The 21404-nt window shown below is 38.3% G+C and overlaps 2 protein-coding genes across 2 annotated transcripts; both read left to right on the top strand.

The window, feature by feature from the left end:
* Window positions 1–4093: 4093 nt before the first annotated feature.
* Window positions 4094–15498, top strand: LOC126610679 (uncharacterized). Its single transcript, XM_050278783.1, has 11 exons — window positions 4094–4508; window positions 5141–5317; window positions 5424–5606; window positions 5714–5813; window positions 5902–5932; window positions 8351–8393; window positions 9025–9177; window positions 10307–12482; window positions 12643–14041; window positions 14688–14774; window positions 15052–15498. Exons 2-11 carry the CDS (start codon window positions 5259–5261, stop codon window positions 15114–15116), a joined length of 4296 nt encoding a protein of 1431 aa, XP_050134740.1. The 5' UTR covers window positions 4094–4508; window positions 5141–5258; the 3' UTR covers window positions 15117–15498.
* A 1757-nt stretch (window positions 15499–17255) lies between these two features.
* On the top strand, window positions 17256–21151 carry LOC126611816 (ABC transporter B family member 19-like). The gene is made up of 8 exons (XM_050280164.1): window positions 17256–18410; window positions 18627–18681; window positions 18795–18970; window positions 19071–19235; window positions 19330–19625; window positions 19728–20044; window positions 20151–20374; window positions 20663–21151. Exons 1-8 carry the CDS (start codon window positions 17256–17258, stop codon window positions 21146–21148), a joined length of 2874 nt encoding a protein of 957 aa, XP_050136121.1. The 3' UTR covers window positions 21149–21151.
* The last annotated feature ends 253 nt before the right edge of the window (window positions 21152–21404 follow it).

Here is a 21404-nt window from a genome sequence, read left to right as displayed (position 1 = left end):
TTCTTGATGAAGGTCAAACACTGCGCAAATTGATATCTAAGAGTTCTACTTACAAAACTTGAAATATGACGAACAAGAAGATACTCTTTGATAATGAGCAACGCGGAAAGTGAATCTGACAACGAACCCACTAGTGTCCGTATTAACATGGATTTTGTGCTTTACACCATCTGCGAAGATACAGATTGCTACAAAATAGATATGAGAGGAATCCATAAATCGCCAACACAAAAATAAATACTCATTAGGAAAGACTCACAAACACCTCACCAAAGGGGAAATTTGGAAAAGTAACCATATTTTAGACCCCATATAGAATTATAGCCATCATTTTAATTTTATGATAATTCTAACCAAAACTTGATGTAAAACTACTAATATACTCTTAATATTAGGGTTTCTCATAACAAAAACAAAACCTTCATGGCAATCAACATCAGTCAACCAAGAACGAAAAACAGGAAGATATTTTGACAAAAAAAAAAAAAACAGGGAGAGATTAAAAATTGAAGAAAATTACGAGAAGAGAGGATGCAGGTGGGTTTTGGAATCAAGCGGGAGCTTTTGCTTGGCGTGGATTTTTAAAGTTTTTGGCATCGCTGCAGGGAGGTGTCTTTCACCATCGAAACCCGAAACCCAAAACCCTAGCAGGTTAATTATATGTGCTAATTAATTTTTTTCTAAATTTTTTTCCTAATTTTAATATATTTGCAGGTTAGTTAGATGTGCTAATTAAATTTTTTTTCCCTTCAGAATATGACTCAATTTGTGACTGTGGTCCACTACGGATGGAGGAGGGTTGATAGCCAATACACAGATGGTCAAGTGAAAGCAATGATGTGAATGTTTTTCTTTGGGATTTATTACATTATTGGGTTTTATATTATTCGGGATTTATCACATTATTGGCTTTTATATTTTCAATCACTAGTTTAGCAGAAAAACCTCACACAGATTTTAGCTTAAAAGAGTTTTTGCTCCTCTATTTTTAGATTCAAATTTTGCTTTGGAGATTTAGTTCCTGATTAATTTTTATGTTTAGTTTACTAGGTTATCTTCAATTTTCACGTTCTCTCTCTCTCTCTCTCTCTCTCTCTCTCTCTATATATATATATATGTATATGTATATATTGATTAAAAAAAATAGTGTAGGAAATGGAGGGGTTCAAGAATAGGGGTATTGGGTAGTATTGAGGAGGCTACCTCTTTTATGCTTCAAGATCTCAACTAATTGTTGTTTTTTTATGGCTAAGAGCAATGAGGAATCTTTTTGTCATTAAGGGTATATTAATACTTTTACATCAAGTTTTGGTTAGAATTATCATAAAACTAAAATGATGGTTATAATTCTATATGGGGTCTAAAATATGGTTACTTTTCCAAATTTCCCTCACCAAAGAGGCACTGATTAACGGAAATACTAAGAAGAAAAATTAAAATGTAGGGAATAGATTCCCATTTTTCACAAGAAATGAGACAAAACTAGTTGCGAGGCCCATCAAACATTTTTCTACAGTGATCATAACCGTTTAATTGTAAAGTCTTCATTTATAACTCATCCTTGTAAGGCATTAGCCAAATTGAAAATAGATTGAGCCTTCTAACTGCGATGGAAGAAATTGACGAATGCAGACTACGCAGTGTTCTAAGAAACCTTAAAATTTCATTATGAGAATTAAAGGAGTAAAAAATGTGATTTCAGAATGAATTATTTTTTGCAAGAATAATGTACAGATATAAACCTGATGTAGACGGTTTGAACCATTTTAGAAGGATATAGAATGGGTCTGACAACTAGTTCTTAGTTCTCGTAAAAATAATAATGGATCCCTCTCTTTAAGCAACCTACCTGTTGATATAAAATTTATCTAATGTGCTCAAAATTTCAAAATTGTTGGTAAGTTAAGATTTTTGTCAAGCACTCTTGATTAGTTATCGGTTTATTTTTAGCTATGCTCTCTAGAACTCAATTTTAATGTCATTATGCCCCTTAAAACTCAAAAATCCCCAATTCACGTTTTGGAACTCGATTTTGATCCCACTTTGCCATCTGAAACTCAAAGTTGCCACATTACTTTGCTCCCTAAAAAATAAAACTCGCCACTTTACTCATTAAAAATCAAAAGTCGCTTTACATTGCCATGTTTATATTTTTTTTTTTTTAGAATAAGTTCATCCATTCAATATTCATAATTGGTAATATGCCAAATTCCCCTAAAATAAATGAATACTAAAAAATAACAAAAATAACCATCTTCTCTCTTCACCCGCCACCTCTATTAAGAACATAAGAAATGACAAAATCAATGAAACTAATGATAAGGTGGCTGAAGATAGAGGGAGAAGGGATGAATGTATGAACAACGGTTAGAGAGAGAGAGAGAGAGAAGCGGGAGAGAAAGGGATCATAAATATGAAACTCATGAATTGTTTTTGCTATTTATCTTACCTTTTTTTTTAATTTATAAATATGTTATACAATGTTTGAGAATTAAATTGTTTTTGTTTCAATTTATGTGGCACCATTTGATTGGATATGTGTGCTTTATATTTGTGCCATAGTCATAAGACCAACTCCAATGGTTGGATTAAAACTCAAATTTTAAGTTTTAAACTCGCCCAAAGCTTTTCTAGTCATTGGGCTAAAAAAAGTTTTGGGTTAAAACTTAATTTTGTCCAAATTTAGTCCAGAAATTAGCCAAGGTTAATGGCCGAGACCCAACGCAAGAACCAATTGTTGACTTTGTCGACCACTTGCAGAAACACCAACGACTATTTTTTTTATCGGATGACCCACGTGGTTGGACCATTGTTGAACTAACGGTCTAGATTCTTTTTTTTTTATTTATAAGTACATTAAATCCAACGGTTGAGGTTGAACATGAGCAAATCTAACTGTTAAAAAAAAGATCTAACAACCTAAAATTAAATTCAATGGCTAAAACAATTAAAAAAATTATTTAAATCAAATTCACCCAAAAACTCTATAAATATTTATGCATTTGTTCAAACATCCACACAAATTTCATTTTCATCAAACAATTCTTCCTTTTTTGTTTTTTTTTTCTTTCTACCCACCTATGTATTTTTGTTAAAGAACAGGGTAGGTTGTGTGGTTTTCTATGTTTTTTCATGTAGTGCATATGTGTAAGAATGAGGTAGGTTTAATGAATTTTCATTATTTGTCCGAATTTAAATATTTTTAGGTTAAAATGTTAATATAAATAAATTAGGATAATCTATATAAATTTTATTTTTGAAAACGTTAGTCCTGGTCTTAAGCTTTAATAGGCCTTCAGGGAGAGAAAGATGTTCGTAGATTAGAGTAAGCTAAGTTCCGATAAGCAATTTGCATGGTTAGCGATCTACTTGAGTTAAAACTCTAATCAGAAAGTCGGAACGTAGTGCTAAGGTAGTTGTTCATACTAAGTGCCAATGATTAGGAGCTGATTCTTGAGCTAACAACCATGTTAGCAAGCGGTTTAGCTTTGCATTCGAGGTCAAAACTAGTTGCTTCCAGTTTGAGCTCATTCAAGATCTTGTTAAAGAATTGCTTAAATCCTTTAGTCTAAAATCATTAAAATCATTCTATAATAATTTCAGGGTTAAAATTTTAAACCATAAATATTGAAGGAGAAAAACTGTTTCTGAATTATAACCTAAATTTTATGGGCTAAAAGTTAAGTTTTGGGCCCAACTATTGAAAATGGTCTAAGTGGGACTTAATTATGCCACATAAGTAAACTTAACAGTTATTTAACAGAATACATACATAGAACCAAGACAAATGTGGAGTGAATATTGAGTTTTAGGAAGTAAAATTGAATTAAATCGAGTTCTATGGAGCCAAAATAGTGACTTTTGAATTTAAAGAAGCAAAACGGAATCAAAATCGAGTTAAGAAAGTGTAGCTAAAAATCGAGTTCAAGTTTAAATTTGAAATAAAATATATAGAAGAATGGCAAACGAGGTAATTTGGAGTCAAACCACAGTCAAGTCCATTTCGGTAAATTTACATCAGCACCACCAACGAGTCTCTGTCTTTCAATCCTAGTTAAGATTTTTTTTTTTTTTTTTTTTTTTTTAACAAACACAGACACACACACTCTCTCTCCTTCCTCTCTCTCTCTACTGTGTATTTTTAAACAGGAGAGTGTAGAGAGAGAGCAAACACAAGGCAAAGCTATTGGAAAAGAAAAAAGAAAAGGGGGGCAAAGAAAAGGCACATTTGAGAGGAATGAGTAAAAGCAAAAACCACATTGTCATTGCTGCTTATTAGGGTTTTCTCAAAAGCCCAAATATTAATTTGAAATCGGAAAACCCAATTGGAAAATTTGAAAAAAGAAAAGCTATCCCAGATACCCAGAAGGAGTAGGACGCATATAAACTTGTAGAGAGAGAGAGAGAGAGAGAGAGAGAGAGGCAGAGAAATGCCGGTACCGGCTTGAGCAAATCAGAGGATCCGATTGCGGCAATTGGAGATCTCCCCGGAGATTGAGCTAGCCCGGGTAAGCTTCTTGTACGGACGATCGATTTCGCATTTGGGTGTAAATTTTGGGTGCGATTGGTTCGGATTTTGCATTTGTTGCATGCACTTTTGAGCTGCATTTAAATGTGGGTAAGTCGGTTTATCTGTATGGGGCTGCGTCGGTTTTGGTTTCGCATTTGAATTTGTTTTTGTGGGTGAATTGGGCATTTTTGTATTTTGGTTTTGCATTTGAATTTGGTATTTGCCGAAATCAGATCTGGGAAGTGTTTGGATTCTGTATTTGAAGTTTTGGGGTTTCCCTATTTGGTGCGAAGAGGTAGACTTTAGGTGCATTTTGCTTTTGGCAAGAGTTTCTGGATTGAGATCTGGTAGTGTATAATTGGTAAGTGTTTTGGTCTAAAAGTAGTAGGTTTTAGCTACTGGGGTTGTGCTTTCTTTCTTTGGGCATATCCTTGTATGGAATACCCCGTGTTGATTATGAATGCGGATTAGTGAACTGTGGAGTTCTCATAGTTGATTCTATTATTGGAAGTTTCATTGTCAAGTCAATAATTTCAAATTTTTGTTGCTTATGAGCTTGCACAATCATGCTGACTTGCAAGAACTGATGTAGTTCGTTTCTAAAACTTTTGTGTTCTTCTTTTGGTTCAGATTATGCATTGTGAATGAATTAATCAGAACTGTGAGGATCTTGGGCCATTGGGGCTTGAAAATTACATCTGTTATATGAAAGGTCATTTCAGATAAAGGAACTAGAGTGAAGGGGAAAATGAAATCTGATACTCCTCTTGATTATGCAGTATTCCAATTGTCACCAAAGCACTCACGGTGAGTGTCGCGCGTCTATGGACTCTTTATGTTTTCATGGCCTTTTAATAATTCCACTTAGATTATTACTTTTCAATTTCTTTTTTTTTCTTTTTTTTTTTGGCAGATGTGAATTGTTTGTTTATAGTGATGGGAACACTGAGAAGCTTGCGTCTGGTTCAGTCAAGCCATTTGTGACTCATTTAAAAGTTGCAGAAGAGCAGGTTGCACTTGCAGTTCAGTCGATTAAACTTGAGGTTGACAAACGTAGATATGCTGAGACATGGTTCACAAAAGGAACGCTTGAAAGGTCATTTGGGTTGCCAGTGGGATTTTTTAAAGCTATTTAAAGCATGTTGGCCTTTTATGTGTAATACTTTAGGCTTCTTTAAGTTGATTAGCTGATATTGTTAACAGGTTTGTGCGGTTCGTTAGCACACCTGAGGTGCTGGAACTGGTCAATACATTTGATGCTGAGATGTCCCAGTTGGAGGCGGCACGGAGAATATACTCTCAGGTATAGCCATTTATCTGTTAAATAACTGTGATGGTAAATGAAACCACATTTTCTGTTTTCACTGAACTTGTGAACTTTTCCAAATCAGGGGATGGGAGGTCAACATGATGGTGCATTAGGTATGTTCATCGCTACTAACATCACTTTCCATTGTTGATTGTACTTCAACTTGAATTGGTTTAAATGCAACAGAACTTAATTTTTTGGCATCTTGTCTAATTTGGAATTAATTTTATCTGCTTCAGTACCGGAGGACTTTGACCGTATTGAACTTTCTTTGTTATAACTGTCTCTGTGTATATATATGTGTGTGTGTGTGTGTGTGTGTGTGTATCTATATTTTTTTGGGAAATGTGTGTATATATCTATATAAGTGGTTGAAACGGGAGAGAATTTAGGATTGATGATGCAGAAGTGGCTCACCATTTGTTTGTCTTAGTTTCTTCATCTAGGAAAGTTCATTAAGATAAATGCTATGTTATTTCATACTTTATCTGGAGTTCCTGCCTGATGTCTAAAGCAATAAATATATGAAAAATTTGCTACCACACTGAACTCGTTTGTGGTTATTTTTCATGGAAAATGATTTTAGTCAGATGTGTTGTTTGCTATGAATATGTCAGATTAAAGAAGTACTTTAGATTAGTAACTGTGTAAAGGGAGAGCGACAAGCACTTATATATCATGCCTTCATAATTTTCAAGATCAGGCTCGATATCCATATCCTTATACACTGTCTTCCACAATCTCTACAAGCCAGATAGGAAAAGGAACCGAAATGCACACACACGTACACATACTATTTAACTTTTTTTTCCATCGTATAATCACACTATGGAATTTTCTGGTCCTCATTCCAAGGAATGCAGCTGACACTGATTTATGCTTCAATGCAACTTTACTGAACAGAAACCAACCAAAGAAACCCTTGTTCTCTCACTTTTTTTAGGCTTTGATGTCTCATTGCTGTCTGCCTTGAACCTTTGTTAGTAGCTTGAATGTAGTTGCAGTAACTTGCTTTTATATTTTATTAGTGGATTAATTGTCATTTTTAGTAATATTATCCTCGCCCCAACTCTTTAATGTGTTTGTACAGCATGGCCTTGTTATGAGAAGCAGGGCCTATAAAGGATTAAGATGCTGTGTAAGTTATGTGTTCCTTAATTTCTGTTACATGGTTGCTAAGAAATTAGTGTCCTTGGGTTTTTATGCTATTACAATATTCTTTTTTCTTAGGGTGGGATATGGACTTAGCGTTAATCCCACCCTTTGATAGTGGGGATATAGACTTTTAGCATGGCCTTGCCATGCATGATGAAATCCAACTTTTATTTGAAAATGATAAACCAAATATGGTGGCCCTTGAATTTGTGATTAACAAACTAGGTACTAGGTCCGAAGTCAGCAGAACCAAGATAAGCAAATCATCCATGCCATTCTGGGTTTGTTATTGATTTTCTTCCTAATCAGGATTACTAGTTTACTATAAATAGGGCTTATGGGAACCTTTGTAATCAGTTTCTTCTATATAAAATTCATATAGTTATCTCTTCCATTTATTTGTTATGAATTCAGAGAGCCCCATGGTGAATTCCAGAGTTTTTATCTCTTTTGGCTTTGAAGATTGCCACCACCCTATCTTGTTCTTGCATTCATTCTGTGTCACTCATGGTCTGGCTCAAGTTCCAAACTCGAAATAGGGGAGTGTTATGAGTAAGATGGATTTGATGTCCCTTTCTCTCCAGGAAGTTTCAATGTCCCATTCCTGTAAGTTGGCATGTAATCCTTAAAATTGGGGTATGCAGTGAGGAAGTATCATTTTTGTTGTGTTGAAGACATTTTCCAACGTGAAGTTGGGAAGTGCAGAGACAGATCTGCTGATGGAAACGCTTAGGTGTTTGTTCTCATTAAGAAAAATGGTTGGGTGTCTGCTAGTGTACCAGGAATTTTAGGATGTGAGTGCTGTTAACTTGGCCCAGCAGGATCTTTCCTAGCTTGCCTGGCATAGCAGGAAGTGAGATGAGATTATGCCTGGCTTATGGATAGCACGGGTACAGTGGGTGATCAATGAAATGCAAGGTGCATGTTTATAGGTTGTCTGAACAATTTATTTGAGATGTAATTAGAATGTATGTAGAGGAAGACATTTCTTTCAAAACCCCGTGTCATTGCAACAACTGTAATTGTACCTCTACCATGTGACAGAACTCAGGTGACTAAGCAATTAGACACGGGATAATATAATCTTCTGAAACAGTTTAAAGGACTCAGTCTGTTATCATGATTGTTATTATATAACTTTTCACAATGGTCATGTACAGCTAATCTGACTTTGCAATTTAAATTCATTAACTTGGTAATGAAGGAAGAGCTGAAAAGATTAGTTTCATTTTCCCTGAATGTTATAATCTTTTTTCCTGTGCCGTCGTACATCTGAATCTTTTATTTTTAGTAGTGAGGTTTCATTCAAATCTAGATATTGATCAAAACATGAATTTTATCACAATGCTGACCTAGCTTTTGGATTACTTGCTCAGGTGGGGATGGAACAGGTACCAAAGCAGTGGCAGATGCAACAAAGTAAGCTCTGTTAATTTTTAATTTCTTTAATAATTTACTTAATGTTGCCTTAAATTGCAACATTAAGTAAGCTCTGTTAATTTTGTGTTCATTAATTTGGTCAGAGTTAAGTTATGGAAGAACTATAATGAAGTTGCAGCAACAGGAGAATATTTGAACTCATTAGGCTGTCCTCATTTTGCACTTTTCTTTGTATTGGAACTCTGAAACCAGAAGTGGGAATGCTTTTTGGTTGTAGTTTATTTAAGACGTTGATCTGTTGGTGGGAACAATTTTGTCATTACCATGAGATGTGTCTATGGAACCTCTTTTATATGAGGTTATTGTGGTTTGAGATGCTTAGGAATGTATATTTGATGCGAAATATCGAATTGTTGTTTGGAAAAAATTAAAATGGAAAAGAGTCATAATATCTGTATTAAAGCCCAAATTACTAGGTGAAATTAGCAGTTAAAGATAAAGACCGGAGTTGATTGCACATGTTAATTTGAACAGTTCGCCATAGCTCTGCCATGATCATTACCGATGGCAGTAAATAATCTAATATCATTTTCATTTTAAAGCATCCTACCCCCTTCCCCCTCCCAATACTGATGTCTCATTTTGAATTCTCTCAATGCAATTTGAACAGGAAGGAGCTTTTGAGGGCTATTGATGTACGACTTGTTGCAGTTAGGCATGATTTAACCACAGCTTGTGCTCGTGCATCTGCTGCTGGTTTCAACCCAGATACAGTCTATGAACTACAACACTTTGCAGATCAATTTGGTGCCCATCGCTTAAAGTAAGATTCTCGAAATCCTCTCTGTTTGCTGCTTCCTCAAGTTTCTTCTAATTATTATCTCAAACGCACCCTCTCCAAAGGTGAAAAAAAGGGTCCTATTTAATTGCCCATTCCCCTTCCATATCTCTTCCTCCGTGAGTGTGTGTGTGCATGCTCTCACTGCATATGCTCTTACCACCATGTCTGCATGTGTGCATCATCAAACCTCGCCTTTGTGGTGTGAACTGTTGCTGCATCTTGGTACTAGTGATGAGTTCATCTGATTTAATTGGTGACGAACGCAAAACCGGAGTATAAATCTGGAGGAAGTTGTCTTGAAACTTAAAAATGAATAAGATGGTTTGACCGTGAAGTTCCTTATGTTATATGACCGTTCTCTTATTTTCTAATGTGTGGATTTTTAGTCTACTTTTTCCACTAGTACTATAGGACTAACTTCTGTCAATGTCGATAGTTAAATCCAGGTTCCGCAATCATATGCGGATGCATTGTTCTGAAAGCAATATGCTATCACAACCCTTGGGAGTTTCAAGAAACTTGAAAATAGCAACCCTCAATGGAAAAGGTTTAACTGAGTGTTTTGATTGAAGCATGCCACCTGACTTTTTAAATGATTAAGATAGGAAATTGCTTGTGGAACAGGAAATTCCTTCACATCTTTCATTGTATGACAAGGATTTTCGTTGAACAATTGTTTTATTTATTTATTATTTGTTGTTCAATTTTTAATTCTTTAGTGCCAACTTGATTTGCATTTAATAATCAAAGACTCAGGTTTCTTGCAGTGTTTGTTTTTCATGTGAAGCACATTGAGTGGGGCCCAGCTACATTTAGCGGGCCGTTTGGGGCCCACTTTGAAATGCTTATTAAACCCATATGTGTTATAGTAGTTGCCAAATGGCCCACATATTAAGGAAAAAAAGGTTGATAGAACTTAGGAAAATAGTAAAGCAGCCTGTCACAATATGGCAGGTGCAATGGTCTTTTCCATTTTTGTTAAATCTTAACTGCCTTGTACTTCTCACCTAAATAAAAATATTATAATTTAAATTCTGTAATTTTATATCTGTATATAAAAATACATTGTTCTATATAATTATAAGTTATTTATTTTATGAAATCTGTGCAGCGAAGCTTGCAGCAAATTTATCTCACTATGCCAAAGAAGATCCGACGTGATCTCCCCATGGAAGCCAAGTGTGGATGACATAGCTGTCAGATCCTCATGCGAGTCTGACATGTCCATTGATGATCCCACTGAAGACACATCTGGGCCCAACAACCAACCCCAAAATAGGCAGGAGCAACTAGAAGAGCCATCAAAGCCCTCCACGTGTCAACAACCCAAGTCCCTCAACGCCAACTTCCCTGCACAGCAACGTAACAACGTAATTGAGAAAGACAAAGAGGAAGGCAAGGCCAAGGTGGAGAAGAAGGATGAATCCCAGACTGAGTCAGCGACTCCTTTGGGCGTGAGTCAACCCGGGAGGCGGCTGAGCGTCCAGGATCGTATTAGCCTCTTTGAGAATAAACAGAAGGAGAGTTCCGGCGGTGGCAGTGGTGGAAAGCCGGTTGTTGCCAAACCTGGGGAGCTCAGAAGGCTATCCTCTGACGTGCCATCTCCCAAACCAGGGGATCTCAAAAGGCTCTCCTCTGACGTGTCGTCTGTGCCTGCTGTTGCAGAGAAGGCCGTGTTACGAAGATGGAGTGGTGCCAGTGATATGAGCATCGATTTGAGCGGGGAGAAGAAAGAAACAGAGAACCCCTTGTGCACACCATCGTCCGCTTCCTCTGTTTCTCGTTCATTTTCTCAGACAAAGGCGGTGACGAGTACAATATCTGGTGTGACCGAGAATAAGGACCAGAAGGGGTCAACTGGCTCGACAGATTTTTGTAAGGTTGAAGGAAGGAGTGCTTGTGGTAGAGTTGGTGATGTTGAGCAGAAAGATGAAGCTGAGGGACAGACACTGGTTGGGGTGGTTGTAGGAAAGGAGGAGGTGGGTTCAAAGGCGAAGAAGGAGCAGGTGGGTTCTCAGAGTCAATCCAGGACTTCTAGTGGAAGAACGGAGCGGGTTGGGTTAAGTGATCAAGGGATTTCTTCGGGTAGCGAAGAAAGAAGCGGTGGGTTTAAGGATCAATCAGGTTCTGAGACACAGTCCAAAGGTTTTTCAGGTCGGACAGAGGTTGTTGGAGGGAAGAACCTGGTTGGGGGTGCAATCTCTGGTGGTGGATTTGGGAATAGGGTAGAGGATTCTAGACCGAGTGTTCAGCCAATGACTCAGTTACGTCCTAGGGGTTACCAGGGTCATTCCCGATCTTTCTCAGGACAGTTTGAGGGTGGTGTTGGACGAAAATTTGAAGAAGCTTCTTCAGCACAGCTCAAAGTTGTTGAGGGTGATCAACTTCCTCCTCAGTCTCTGTTTAGATCTTTTTCTGGAGAAATTGAGGAGGTGGGTAAAGTTGACCGCACATCATCTGATAAGCAACACATTAGAGTGGAAGATTCTGGAGCTCAGAAAATGAGATTCCAGAAACCGGTTTCTGCCAGTCGAGAACAAATTAAGAAGCCACAGGGAAGGAGAGATGAAAGCAATAGTGGTCAAGAAAGAAATTTGGATTTTACAGGTGACAAAGTTTCAATGAATCAAGAGAGCTTTGATGCAATACCAACAATGCCAGTCGAGCAGGTTCAGAGAGTAAGACAGACCAAGGGAAATCAAGAGCTCAATGATGAGCTCAAAATGAAGGCGAATGAGCTTGAAAAGCTTTTTGCAGAGCACAAGCTTCGGATTCCTGGGGATCAGTCTAGTTCTGCTCGAAGAAGCAAACCCATGGATGCAAAGAAGGAACAGGCAGTAAATTCACAAAACAGAAAACCAGCAGCAGAGGAGATTGCTCCTGCAGAATTTTCTGAGGCTAACACAGTGTTGGAACCAATGGGTAGTTCTGGTGATGTGGCAAATTTCAACACCACTCCACCAATGAAGACAGCGGGTATCCAAGATTACGGTGATACTCTGAGGCAGAATTTTTCAGAGCCTGGTTTCTCTCTTGATTCTAAAGGAAAATTCTATGAGAGGTACATGCAAAAAAGAGATGCTAAACTGAGAGAAGAATGGGGTTCTAAAAGAGAAGAGAAGGAAGCCAAGTTGAAGGCCATGGAAGATAGCCTTGAGAAAAGTAAGGCGGAGTTAAAAGCCAAGTTTTCAGGGTCAGCAGACAGACAAGATTCAGTATCTAGTGCTCGTAGGCGCGCCGACAAACTGAGATCATTCAATTTTCGATCTACTATGAAGTGGGAGCAGGTACTGATTCAGTTTTAGTTATTATGAATTGAGCTGTAAAATTGATGACTGGAAAGTTCGATTTTCCCCATTTTCATTTTTCTGCCCAAATCGTTGAAGATATTTTTGCTGCTGATTGGTATTTGTATCTTAGGATGATAGTTTTCTGTTTTGACTACAGCCAATAGATTCAATTCGTTGGGAGAAGGATGAGGATCTCTCTGAATTTCCAGGCCAAAAATTGTACGGAGAAGATAGGTTCTCTAACGAGGCATCTTTAGGAGACGGTGCTTCTAGAAGCATTCAAAATAAAAAGCTTTTTCCCAATAGAAATTTGCCCTCGTCCACCCCCTGGACACCAATTGCACCAGCTCCACGGTCATCAGGCAAAGTTTCCAACCTTAGTTCAGGGAGGCGAAGACCAGAGTTAGAAAATCCTCTAGCACAGTCAGTTCCCAACTTTTCTGATCTCAGGAAAGAAAACACAAAGCCCTCTTCTGGAGTTAGCAAACCAGCTGTTAGCAAAATACCTGCTCGTTCACAGGTCAAAAGCTATTCCCGCAGCAAGAGCATTAATGAAGAGACAATGGCCAAGGAAGAGAAGCCACGACATTCTCATTCCTTGAGGAAAAGCTCCGCAAATCCTGTAGAACAGAACAACTTATCTTCTCTAAACTCTGATGGGATTGTCTTGTTGCCATTTGATGAAGAGCAAACCGAGCAGGATCCCTTAGACAAGTTTGCAAAATACATGGAGTCGAAGTCATTTCTTAGGAAGGGTAATGGCATAGGCGGGGGTTCTGGAGTTGGTTTCTTCAAGCTGAAAGGATTCATTTCTTCTGAGACTTTAACAAATGAAGAAGTTGAGGGAGAAGATTCAGTTGACACGGCCAAGGAAGAAGAAGAAGAGGAAGAGCTTGAAAATGGTGTTGATGTGGATATGGCAGTTGAAGATGGTGTTGATATGGATATGGATAATGGGAAACCAAGACCGAGCCAGGATTCTGAAAGGTCTGATAATGTCGATTCTGTAAGATCTCTTTCTCAAGTGGACCCTGCTTCAGTGGCTGAGTTGCCTGCGGCTGTGCCCTCAACATTTCATACTTTGGGGTCTCTACCAGACTCACCTGGGGAAAGCCCCATGTCATGGAACTTGCACATGCATCATCCCTTTTCTTACCCTCATGAGGCCTCAGATATTGATGCCTCTGTAGACTCCCCAATCGGGAGCCCTGCTTCGTGGAATCCTCATGGTCTTACCCAAATAGATGTTGATGCAGCTCGGATGAGAAAGAAATGGGGAAGTGCTCAGAAACCCATCCTTGCTACCAATTCATCTCAAAACCAGTCACGGAAGGATACGACAAAAGGATTTAAACGGTTATTGAAGTTTGGAAGAAGAAGTCGTGGGACAGATAATACGAGTGACTGGATCTCTGCTACGACTTCTGAAGGAGATGATGATACAGAAGATGGACGAGATCCTGCGAACCGATTATCAGAAGATTTTAGGAAGTCAAGAATGGGATTCACGCAGGGTCCTGATGACTGCTTCAATGAAAGCGAGTTCAATGAACAGGGTAACTACCGGATATTTTCAAATGATTTTCATTATATAACCTATATATGTTCCCAATTGAGGTTCTCTTCATGTAACTCCCACGACTTAGAGCTTGTTTTATGCCGGAGTATTTGAGTCCCAACCATTTTCTTAGGTTTATAAAGCCAGAGTGGCTGAAAGCTGCCATGGTTTCCTAATGATCCTTGAACAGCTCTAGGAACCCTTAAGGGACCCAACAACTGCCCTTCCATTCCCAGCTAACTTTCTATATGGCTGTTTCTTGTATTCTTGACCAGCTGGTATTTTGGGTATTATCCCAGATCAGCAAACACGCACACATATAATATGTGTTTCACGTGTATGCGTAATTATTGGAAGGGCCTTCTTTGGATTGTACTGGTTAAACAGAAAGCCCACTGAAATTTTCAATAACCATTTCAGCTTAAAAATGTTTGGATTGAAAAGTTAACCTTAGAGTCATATGAAACAGCTAGTAGTTTGCAAATCTTAGGGCATCAATTCAAACAAATTATCCTGTTTGATTTTTTTTTTTTTTTTTTTCGAAACTTGGTGAATTGTTTTCTTTTAAAATAAGTTTTCTTATTTCATTTATATCCTTTTAGAAAAGAAGTAGAGCTGATTTTCAAATTGACTACTCTATGCAGTTGAAGCATTACGAACCTCTATCCCGGCACCTCCAATGAACTTTAAACTGAGGGGGGAGGATCATTTATCAGGAAGCTCCTTGAAAGGTGATTCTCTATGAACTTATTTTCTCATTTCTTTGACTTTTCTTGGTAGTAAGGCAACAATTAGTTTACTCAGTTCGAGGTTCATCCCTGTATATCTCCGGTTGTACACTGAACTTTGTTGTCTCAACTAAATCGTTTAATCATTGACAGCTTCAGTTCACTAGTTGGAGTAGGTTATCAAATTTTGTGTGTCATTTAGGATTGCACGCTTATGATTGTATATGGCATTTCCCTTGAATCTTTCTGATAGTGGTATACTCACGGTTCTATGTTACAGCTCCACGGTCATTCTTCTCACTCTCATCATTCCGAAGCAAGGGAAGCGACTCAAAGCTGAGGTAATTACCACTTGGACAAAACCACATAGCAAGTGCTTGTCTCATTTTCAAGGTAGATTAAAGGGATGATCGCATTATATGATACGAACGAGTGAGTAGGTGCGACTCAGCCGTCCATATAAAGTCTACAGTGGGATTATGTATATGTTGGATTCAATTCACGGAGGCTTGGTCATTTAGTTAGCTATATACGTAGTTGTATTGGAAATATGGTTGTATATGACTATATTCTATTGAACAATGAGTCAGATCGATGATTGGCGTAATGTAATCGTGATTTTGGTAGTCAAGAGGCATTCTTTTTCTTGTTCATGTGGTTAGCCTTTGTGTGATGATGTATGTTTCAACTTGTGTTAGAATCAACATTACATTGTTGACAGTTTTAAGGAGTGTTGTGATCAGGCGGAATAATAGCTTCTAAATACCACAATTTTTGTGTTCTCATCTCTCCCGTCAATTTTTGACCATGCAGGGAGACAATTTTTTTTTTTTTTTTTTTTTGTTTTGTAGCCACCGACGGAGTTTGAATTCATATCGTCATACAAAGTCTTAAATCTTTGCCATCATTGTGGTAAATGGCCACTTTCTCTGCTGGGAGACTATTGGCTACTGCAACAAGTTTTAGTTATTTAAACGACTTTAAGAAAATTATAACGGGCCTTCATTTTTCTTATTTTGCAGGCTCTTCATAATTTCTAGTCATTACATCGAATAAATTAAAGGAAAACCACAAACGAGATTAATTAGGACTGCTACGGTGTAGGGCCAAAAAAAAAAAAGGGTGAGGTTATCATTTCTCTACTTTTTAAAGTTTCTTTTTGTTTCTATTTAAAAAAAAAAGGTATACATGACTTAATTATTGTGAAGTAAACTTTGGAGTTTTTAGTATGGAATAAACTTAATTTGGAAAGCTAGATACTTTGACTAATAATTATTAGTATAAAATTATTATAAAAAAAATAAAAAAAAGTTGTGAACTTTAATCAGAAAAGGACGATTAATGGAAATAAAAAATTGTAAATCATGAGCTAATGACATTTGGAGAAACCTTGTTACAAATAGGGTGAGATTACGTGGGAAAGAAGAAATACCATTTGTCATTAGGGTTTACCATTTCTCTTTCTCTTTCTTAGAATGCATAGAATGATACAAAATCCATTCTTCCATTTTATACTTTATTAGTTTACTACTTCTCAAACAATTGAATGTCTGTAAAAAACACTTACAAGGAAACAAATTAGATACGATAGCGAAACAACAATCGCGTGCTTTAACAATTGTTTTATATGTGTTTTGTTCTTCAAAACAATACTTCAAGACATATGGAGGATGGTGAATTAAACCCAATACATCACTTGTAAAATAACTTATTTGGAACGTATTCACCGCCATCATGATATTTTGAAACACATATACAATACAAGGCCACACGGAGAGAGCCTTAGAAATAGCCTTGTACTAGTGGCTTGGGACGTTGGGGTCACGATGAACTCGTTTCATAAAGTCTCTCGTCAACAAAAAATGAATGCACTTAAACAACTGAACTACAAATCTCATGCCTTTAAAACTAAATTTTTTATTAAAAAGAAGTTATAATAAACTTGTTTGTGATTTTTTTATTTGTTTGAATATTTTGGTCAATACATAATTGTCCTCAACATATTAGCCGGCCTGTATTTTCTTCTGGCCTGCATGCTTGATGACACAATAGATGATGCGTGTTATTTTAGCTACATAGTAGATACTAAGTACGACAACATTGCTTGTTCGATTTAATTTCCACAACTTTATTTCTGCATATGTAACACACAAATTGTTCAACTTCCTAAATTATTACTTCAATAAATTAAAACTACAGAAATCAGAAACGATTAGAGAGAGAAGGGAGGAGGATTTGATTTCATCTCTCATCATATAATTTAATTAGCCAACTTGATGGTCCTAAGTTTTTGAGAAAAGCAATATTAAAGGAGTCTCAAACATGTGACCTTCAATGCACAAGACAATGTGCACTTTTATTTACAAGTGCAATTGAGAAGGGAGATACCTCCTCTCCAACTCCTCCAATTGGCAACTCTTTTTCCTCCCATTTTCCCTCACTTTCTCACATAATTTTTCCCTCTCGCCAAACACTCCACTAATCATGGACGGCATAGACACCTTCGAATTCGAAAAATCCTCCTCTAGCCCCCTGCCACGCCACCCCACGCCCGTCAGCTCTCGCTATGGCTCCCGCTCCCTCACCCCGATCAGCACCAACTCCCGGTCCACCCAAAACCGAACCCCCGGCAGCCGGAGGTCCCGCCACACCACGCCCCCCACAACCCCATTTGCAGCGGACAATGACGTGTCATGGCAAGGGGAGATTTCGTGGCAGTTTGAGCCTAGAGGGTGGAGCGACACTCGCAATTTGGGTTCAGCTTTGAGCCCGTGGGCCACGACCAGCACAACCTCCGAAGCCCACATAGTTCACCGCTCCGCCAATTACTACTACCTCTCAAGAACCAGTAGAAGCGCTGCCATTAATAACCCAAATTACAATTCTGTCCTTGATGGCAGGCTTGAGCTTCAAAGCTATGTTGCTTCTCCAAGGGATAATAATGGGAATAGCAACATTAATTTGAGTAATAGTAGTGAGAGTTCTTTAGTTTTTGTAAAGAGTAGCTATGGTACACAAAATAATAAGTCCCCAAGATTGGAAAAAATAAAGGAGTTGGGAAGTGGAAATTACAGTGGAAGTGGTCCATTGGCTAGAACAGATGTGCTCAGTCTGATCAACTATGATCAAACACCATACCGGAATGAAGATGACCCATCCGAAGTTTCGGGTCATGGGATGTCAAATAATTTTGGTCAAGACCCCGATGGTCATTTTTACAATCATGGCCATCGTGGTACAGCGAAAATTATAGGACATGATGACCATGGTCACGAGTTGTCACATGTGGGACATGATCATCATCGTCACAGTTATGATGATCATGCCAGGCAATCAACAGTCTCTAGCCGCCATTACGGTAGCGTTGATGGGTATGCCGATAGTGATCAAGGTTCGGGTTACGATGAGGAAGAGGAGGATGAAGAAGATGAGGTGCCACCAAAGCAAGTAGGGTTGCTTAGCTTGTTCAAGTATTCAACAAAGTGGGATATGGTTCTTGTGTTTTTGGGATGCATTGGTGCTCTTATTAATGGAGGGTCTCTTCCTTGGTACTCTTATCTTTTTGGACAGTTTGTGAACAAGATTGCTATTGAATCAACGTACGCTGACAAGAATCAGATGATGAATGATATCGAAACGGTATGCCACTCCTACATGTTTTAATTTCTATGTTTAGTAAAAAATTTCTTATTAGCTAGTCTTTTGGAAAGAAAAAGAAACATTTTGAGCAACTGGGTATTTTTATACTTTTTTGCCTCATACTAGCGATATTGGAATTCGAACACAGAACTTCCGATGAAGTTTTTTTGGTTAGATTAACAATGGAAGCTTATTTTCTTTTCAATTTGATTTCAGATATGCCTGTATATGGCTGGACTAGCATCAATAGTTGTAGTTGGAGCATACATGGGTAAGATGTACATACATCAGGATGTTCCTCTTTGTCCTTTTGAATTATATATTTTCTTCTTTATTGTGGTACAAATATTTGACACCAAAAGTATTTTGTGTCACTAAATGCAGAGATTACTTGCTGGAGAATGGTGGGGGAGAGATCTGCTCAAAGAATAAGAAGAGAATATCTAAGAGCAGTTCTACGGCAGGACATTAGCTTTTTCGATACAGAAATCACAGCGGGGGACATTATGCATGGAATTTCTAGTGATGTTGCTCAAATCCAAGAAGTTATGGGGGAGAAGGTTTGCTTTGTATAAGTTTCCCTTTAACTAATTTGTATGATTAGGCCACAATTAGAAGCTAATAAATTTTGGGATTTTTGAACTTTGTATATAATTTCAGATGGCGCATTTCATTCACCACATATGTACCTTCATATGTGGATACACAGTTGGATTTCTGAGGTCATGGAAGATCTCTCTAGTAGTCTTTTCAGTCATACCGTTGATGATGTTCTGTAGTATCGCTTACAAGGCAGTTTATGTTGGCCTCACAACGAAAGAAGAGGTATCCCTTACAGTGCGGTTTATGTTGGCCTCAATCTTAAATTTGCTCAGCACATAAGCATTTTTCTGAATCTTTTCTGGTGCATTTGTCACAGGTTTCTTACCGGAAAACTGGTAGTGTAGCTGAGCAAGCAATCAGCTCAATCAGAACTGTGTTTTCCTTTGTTGCGGAGGATCACCTAGCTGAAAAATACGCGGATTTATTGAACAAGTTGGTGCCTTTTGGAGCAACGATCGGCTTCGCTAAGGGTGCTGGAGTGGGAGTTATCTATCTGGTTTCGTATTCAACATGGGCGTTGGCTTTCTGGTATGGTGCTGTTTTGGTTGCTGAGGGAGAGATCACTGGAGGCGCCGCCATTGCTTGTTTCTTTGGTGTCAATGTTGGGGGAAGGTATAAAGAATTTCTAAAATTTTGGGGGAGAGATTCTGTCTGTAGGACGTCTTTTCTTTTCAATTTGAATGACACATTTTACGTGTGGCTAAATTATCGCAGGGCCTTGGCGTTGTCTCTTTCATACTTTGCTCAGTTTGCACAAGGCACAGTAGCAGCAGGCCGGGTGTTTGAAATTATAGATAGAGTTCCAGAGATAGACCCCTACAGCTCAGTAGGTAGGACCCTGCCGAGTGCTCGAGGAAGGATTGAATTTAAAGACGTTTCTTTTTCATACCCGTCCCGTTTGAATGCTCCGATTCTTTATTCCCTTAATCTGGTTATCCCATCTTCAAAGACACTAGCACTCGTTGGCGCTAGCGGAGGTGGAAAGTCCACCATTTTCGCTCTTATAGAGAGGTTCTATGACCCTAACCAAGGTATCATAATCTTACCGTTTAACGATGTTAAAAAAAACAACTTATTATAAAATGGACTAACTCTAGTTCCTTCTCTGATTTGGTTTTTGAATGTTTGTTTCGATAGGTACAATCACATTGGACGGTTATGATTTAAGGACGCTGCAGGTGAAGTGGCTGAGAGATCAGATAGGTATGGTCGGCCAGGAGCCGGTGCTCTTTGCCACAAGCATACTAGAAAATGTGTTAATGGGGAAGGAGAATGCCACCAAGAAGGAAGCAATTTCTGCCTGCATTGCTGCTAATGCCAACAGCTTCATTTCTGACCTTCCACAAGGCTATGACACTCAGGTTCAACAACAAAAATATTCTTAATGTTCTCTTGCTAGTGTTAGCATATGCACGGAAATGTTCTTTTGTGAGGTATCTAGCATGTATGTTTTCAACTGTGAATCTGGACCATGCAATTAAACAAGAATTCACCTAATCTGTTAGCCAGATTGAGAGTTGGAAGCACATATCCTCGCTTCTCTGGCAAGAGAACATTTACACAACGCGCACGTGCACATACACATATGTAAATACATAGATGCTTAGGTATTCATGGTCCAGTGCTTATTTCATTGTCATATTCGGCAGGTTGGAGACAAAGGAACACTGCTGTCAGGAGGTCAAAAGCAAAGAATCGCATTGGCTCGAGCGATGATCAAAGACCCTAGAATCCTTCTCTTGGATGAACCTACCAGTGCCTTAGACTCTGAATCCGAGGCTGCAGTCCAAAAGGCTATTGACAAGATCTCCTCTGGCCGAACAGCGATTGTAATTGCTCACAGGCTATCAACAGTAAGAAATTCTCACACCATAGTTGTTCTTGACTCTGGCTCTGTCGTTGAGATTGGTAATCACCGCCAGCTCATGGAAAAAGCCGGTGCCTACTATAGCCTTGTTGAGCTTGCTGCTGATGGAGTAACAAAACCTTTGTTGAAACAAAATGAAACTCAGAAAGTCACTCAGTTTTCAGTGGTGGATATGCATGATTTGTCAAGATCGCAATTCACTACAACAACAACAACAACAACAACAAAGCCTTTTCCCACTAAGTGGGGTCGGCTATATGAATCCTAGAACGCCATTGCGCTCGGTTTTGTGTCATGTCCTCCGTTAGATCCAAGTACTCTAAGTCTTTTCTTAGAGTCTCTTCCAAAGTTGTCCTAGGTCTTCCTCTACCCCTTCGGCCCTGAACCTCTGTCCCGTAGTCACATCTTCTAACCGGAGCGTCAGTCGGCCTTCTTTGCACATGTTCAAAATCACCGGAGCCGATTTTCTCTCATCTTTCCTACAATTTCGGCTACTCCTACTTTACCTCGGATATCCTCATTCC

This window comes from Malus sylvestris, chromosome 17 (genome assembly GCF_916048215.2).
Source record: "Malus sylvestris chromosome 17, drMalSylv7.2, whole genome shotgun sequence".
NCBI classification, from domain to species: domain Eukaryota; kingdom Viridiplantae; phylum Streptophyta; class Magnoliopsida; order Rosales; family Rosaceae; genus Malus; species Malus sylvestris.
This window is presented reverse-complemented; position numbering and strand designations above follow the sequence as displayed.

Coding starts and splice junctions, on each gene's coding strand:
- LOC126610679 (XM_050278783.1), top strand. CDS start 5,259: ATGAAATCTGATACTCCTCTTGATTATGCAGTATTCCAATTGTCACCA. Junction 5,933..8,350: donor TCAACATGATGGTGCATTAG/GTATGTTCATCG, acceptor TTACTTGCTCAG/GTGGGGATGGAACAGGTACC. Junction 9,178..10,306: donor TTTGGTGCCCATCGCTTAAA/GTAAGATTCTCG, acceptor AAATCTGTGCAG/CGAAGCTTGCAGCAAATTTA.
- LOC126611816 (XM_050280164.1), top strand. CDS start 17,256: ATGGACGGCATAGACACCTTCGAATTCGAAAAATCCTCCTCTAGCCCC. Junction 19,236..19,329: donor GCCTCACAACGAAAGAAGAG/GTATCCCTTACA, acceptor CATTTGTCACAG/GTTTCTTACCGGAAAACTGG. Junction 20,045..20,150: donor GTTCTATGACCCTAACCAAG/GTATCATAATCT, acceptor TTGTTTCGATAG/GTACAATCACATTGGACGGT.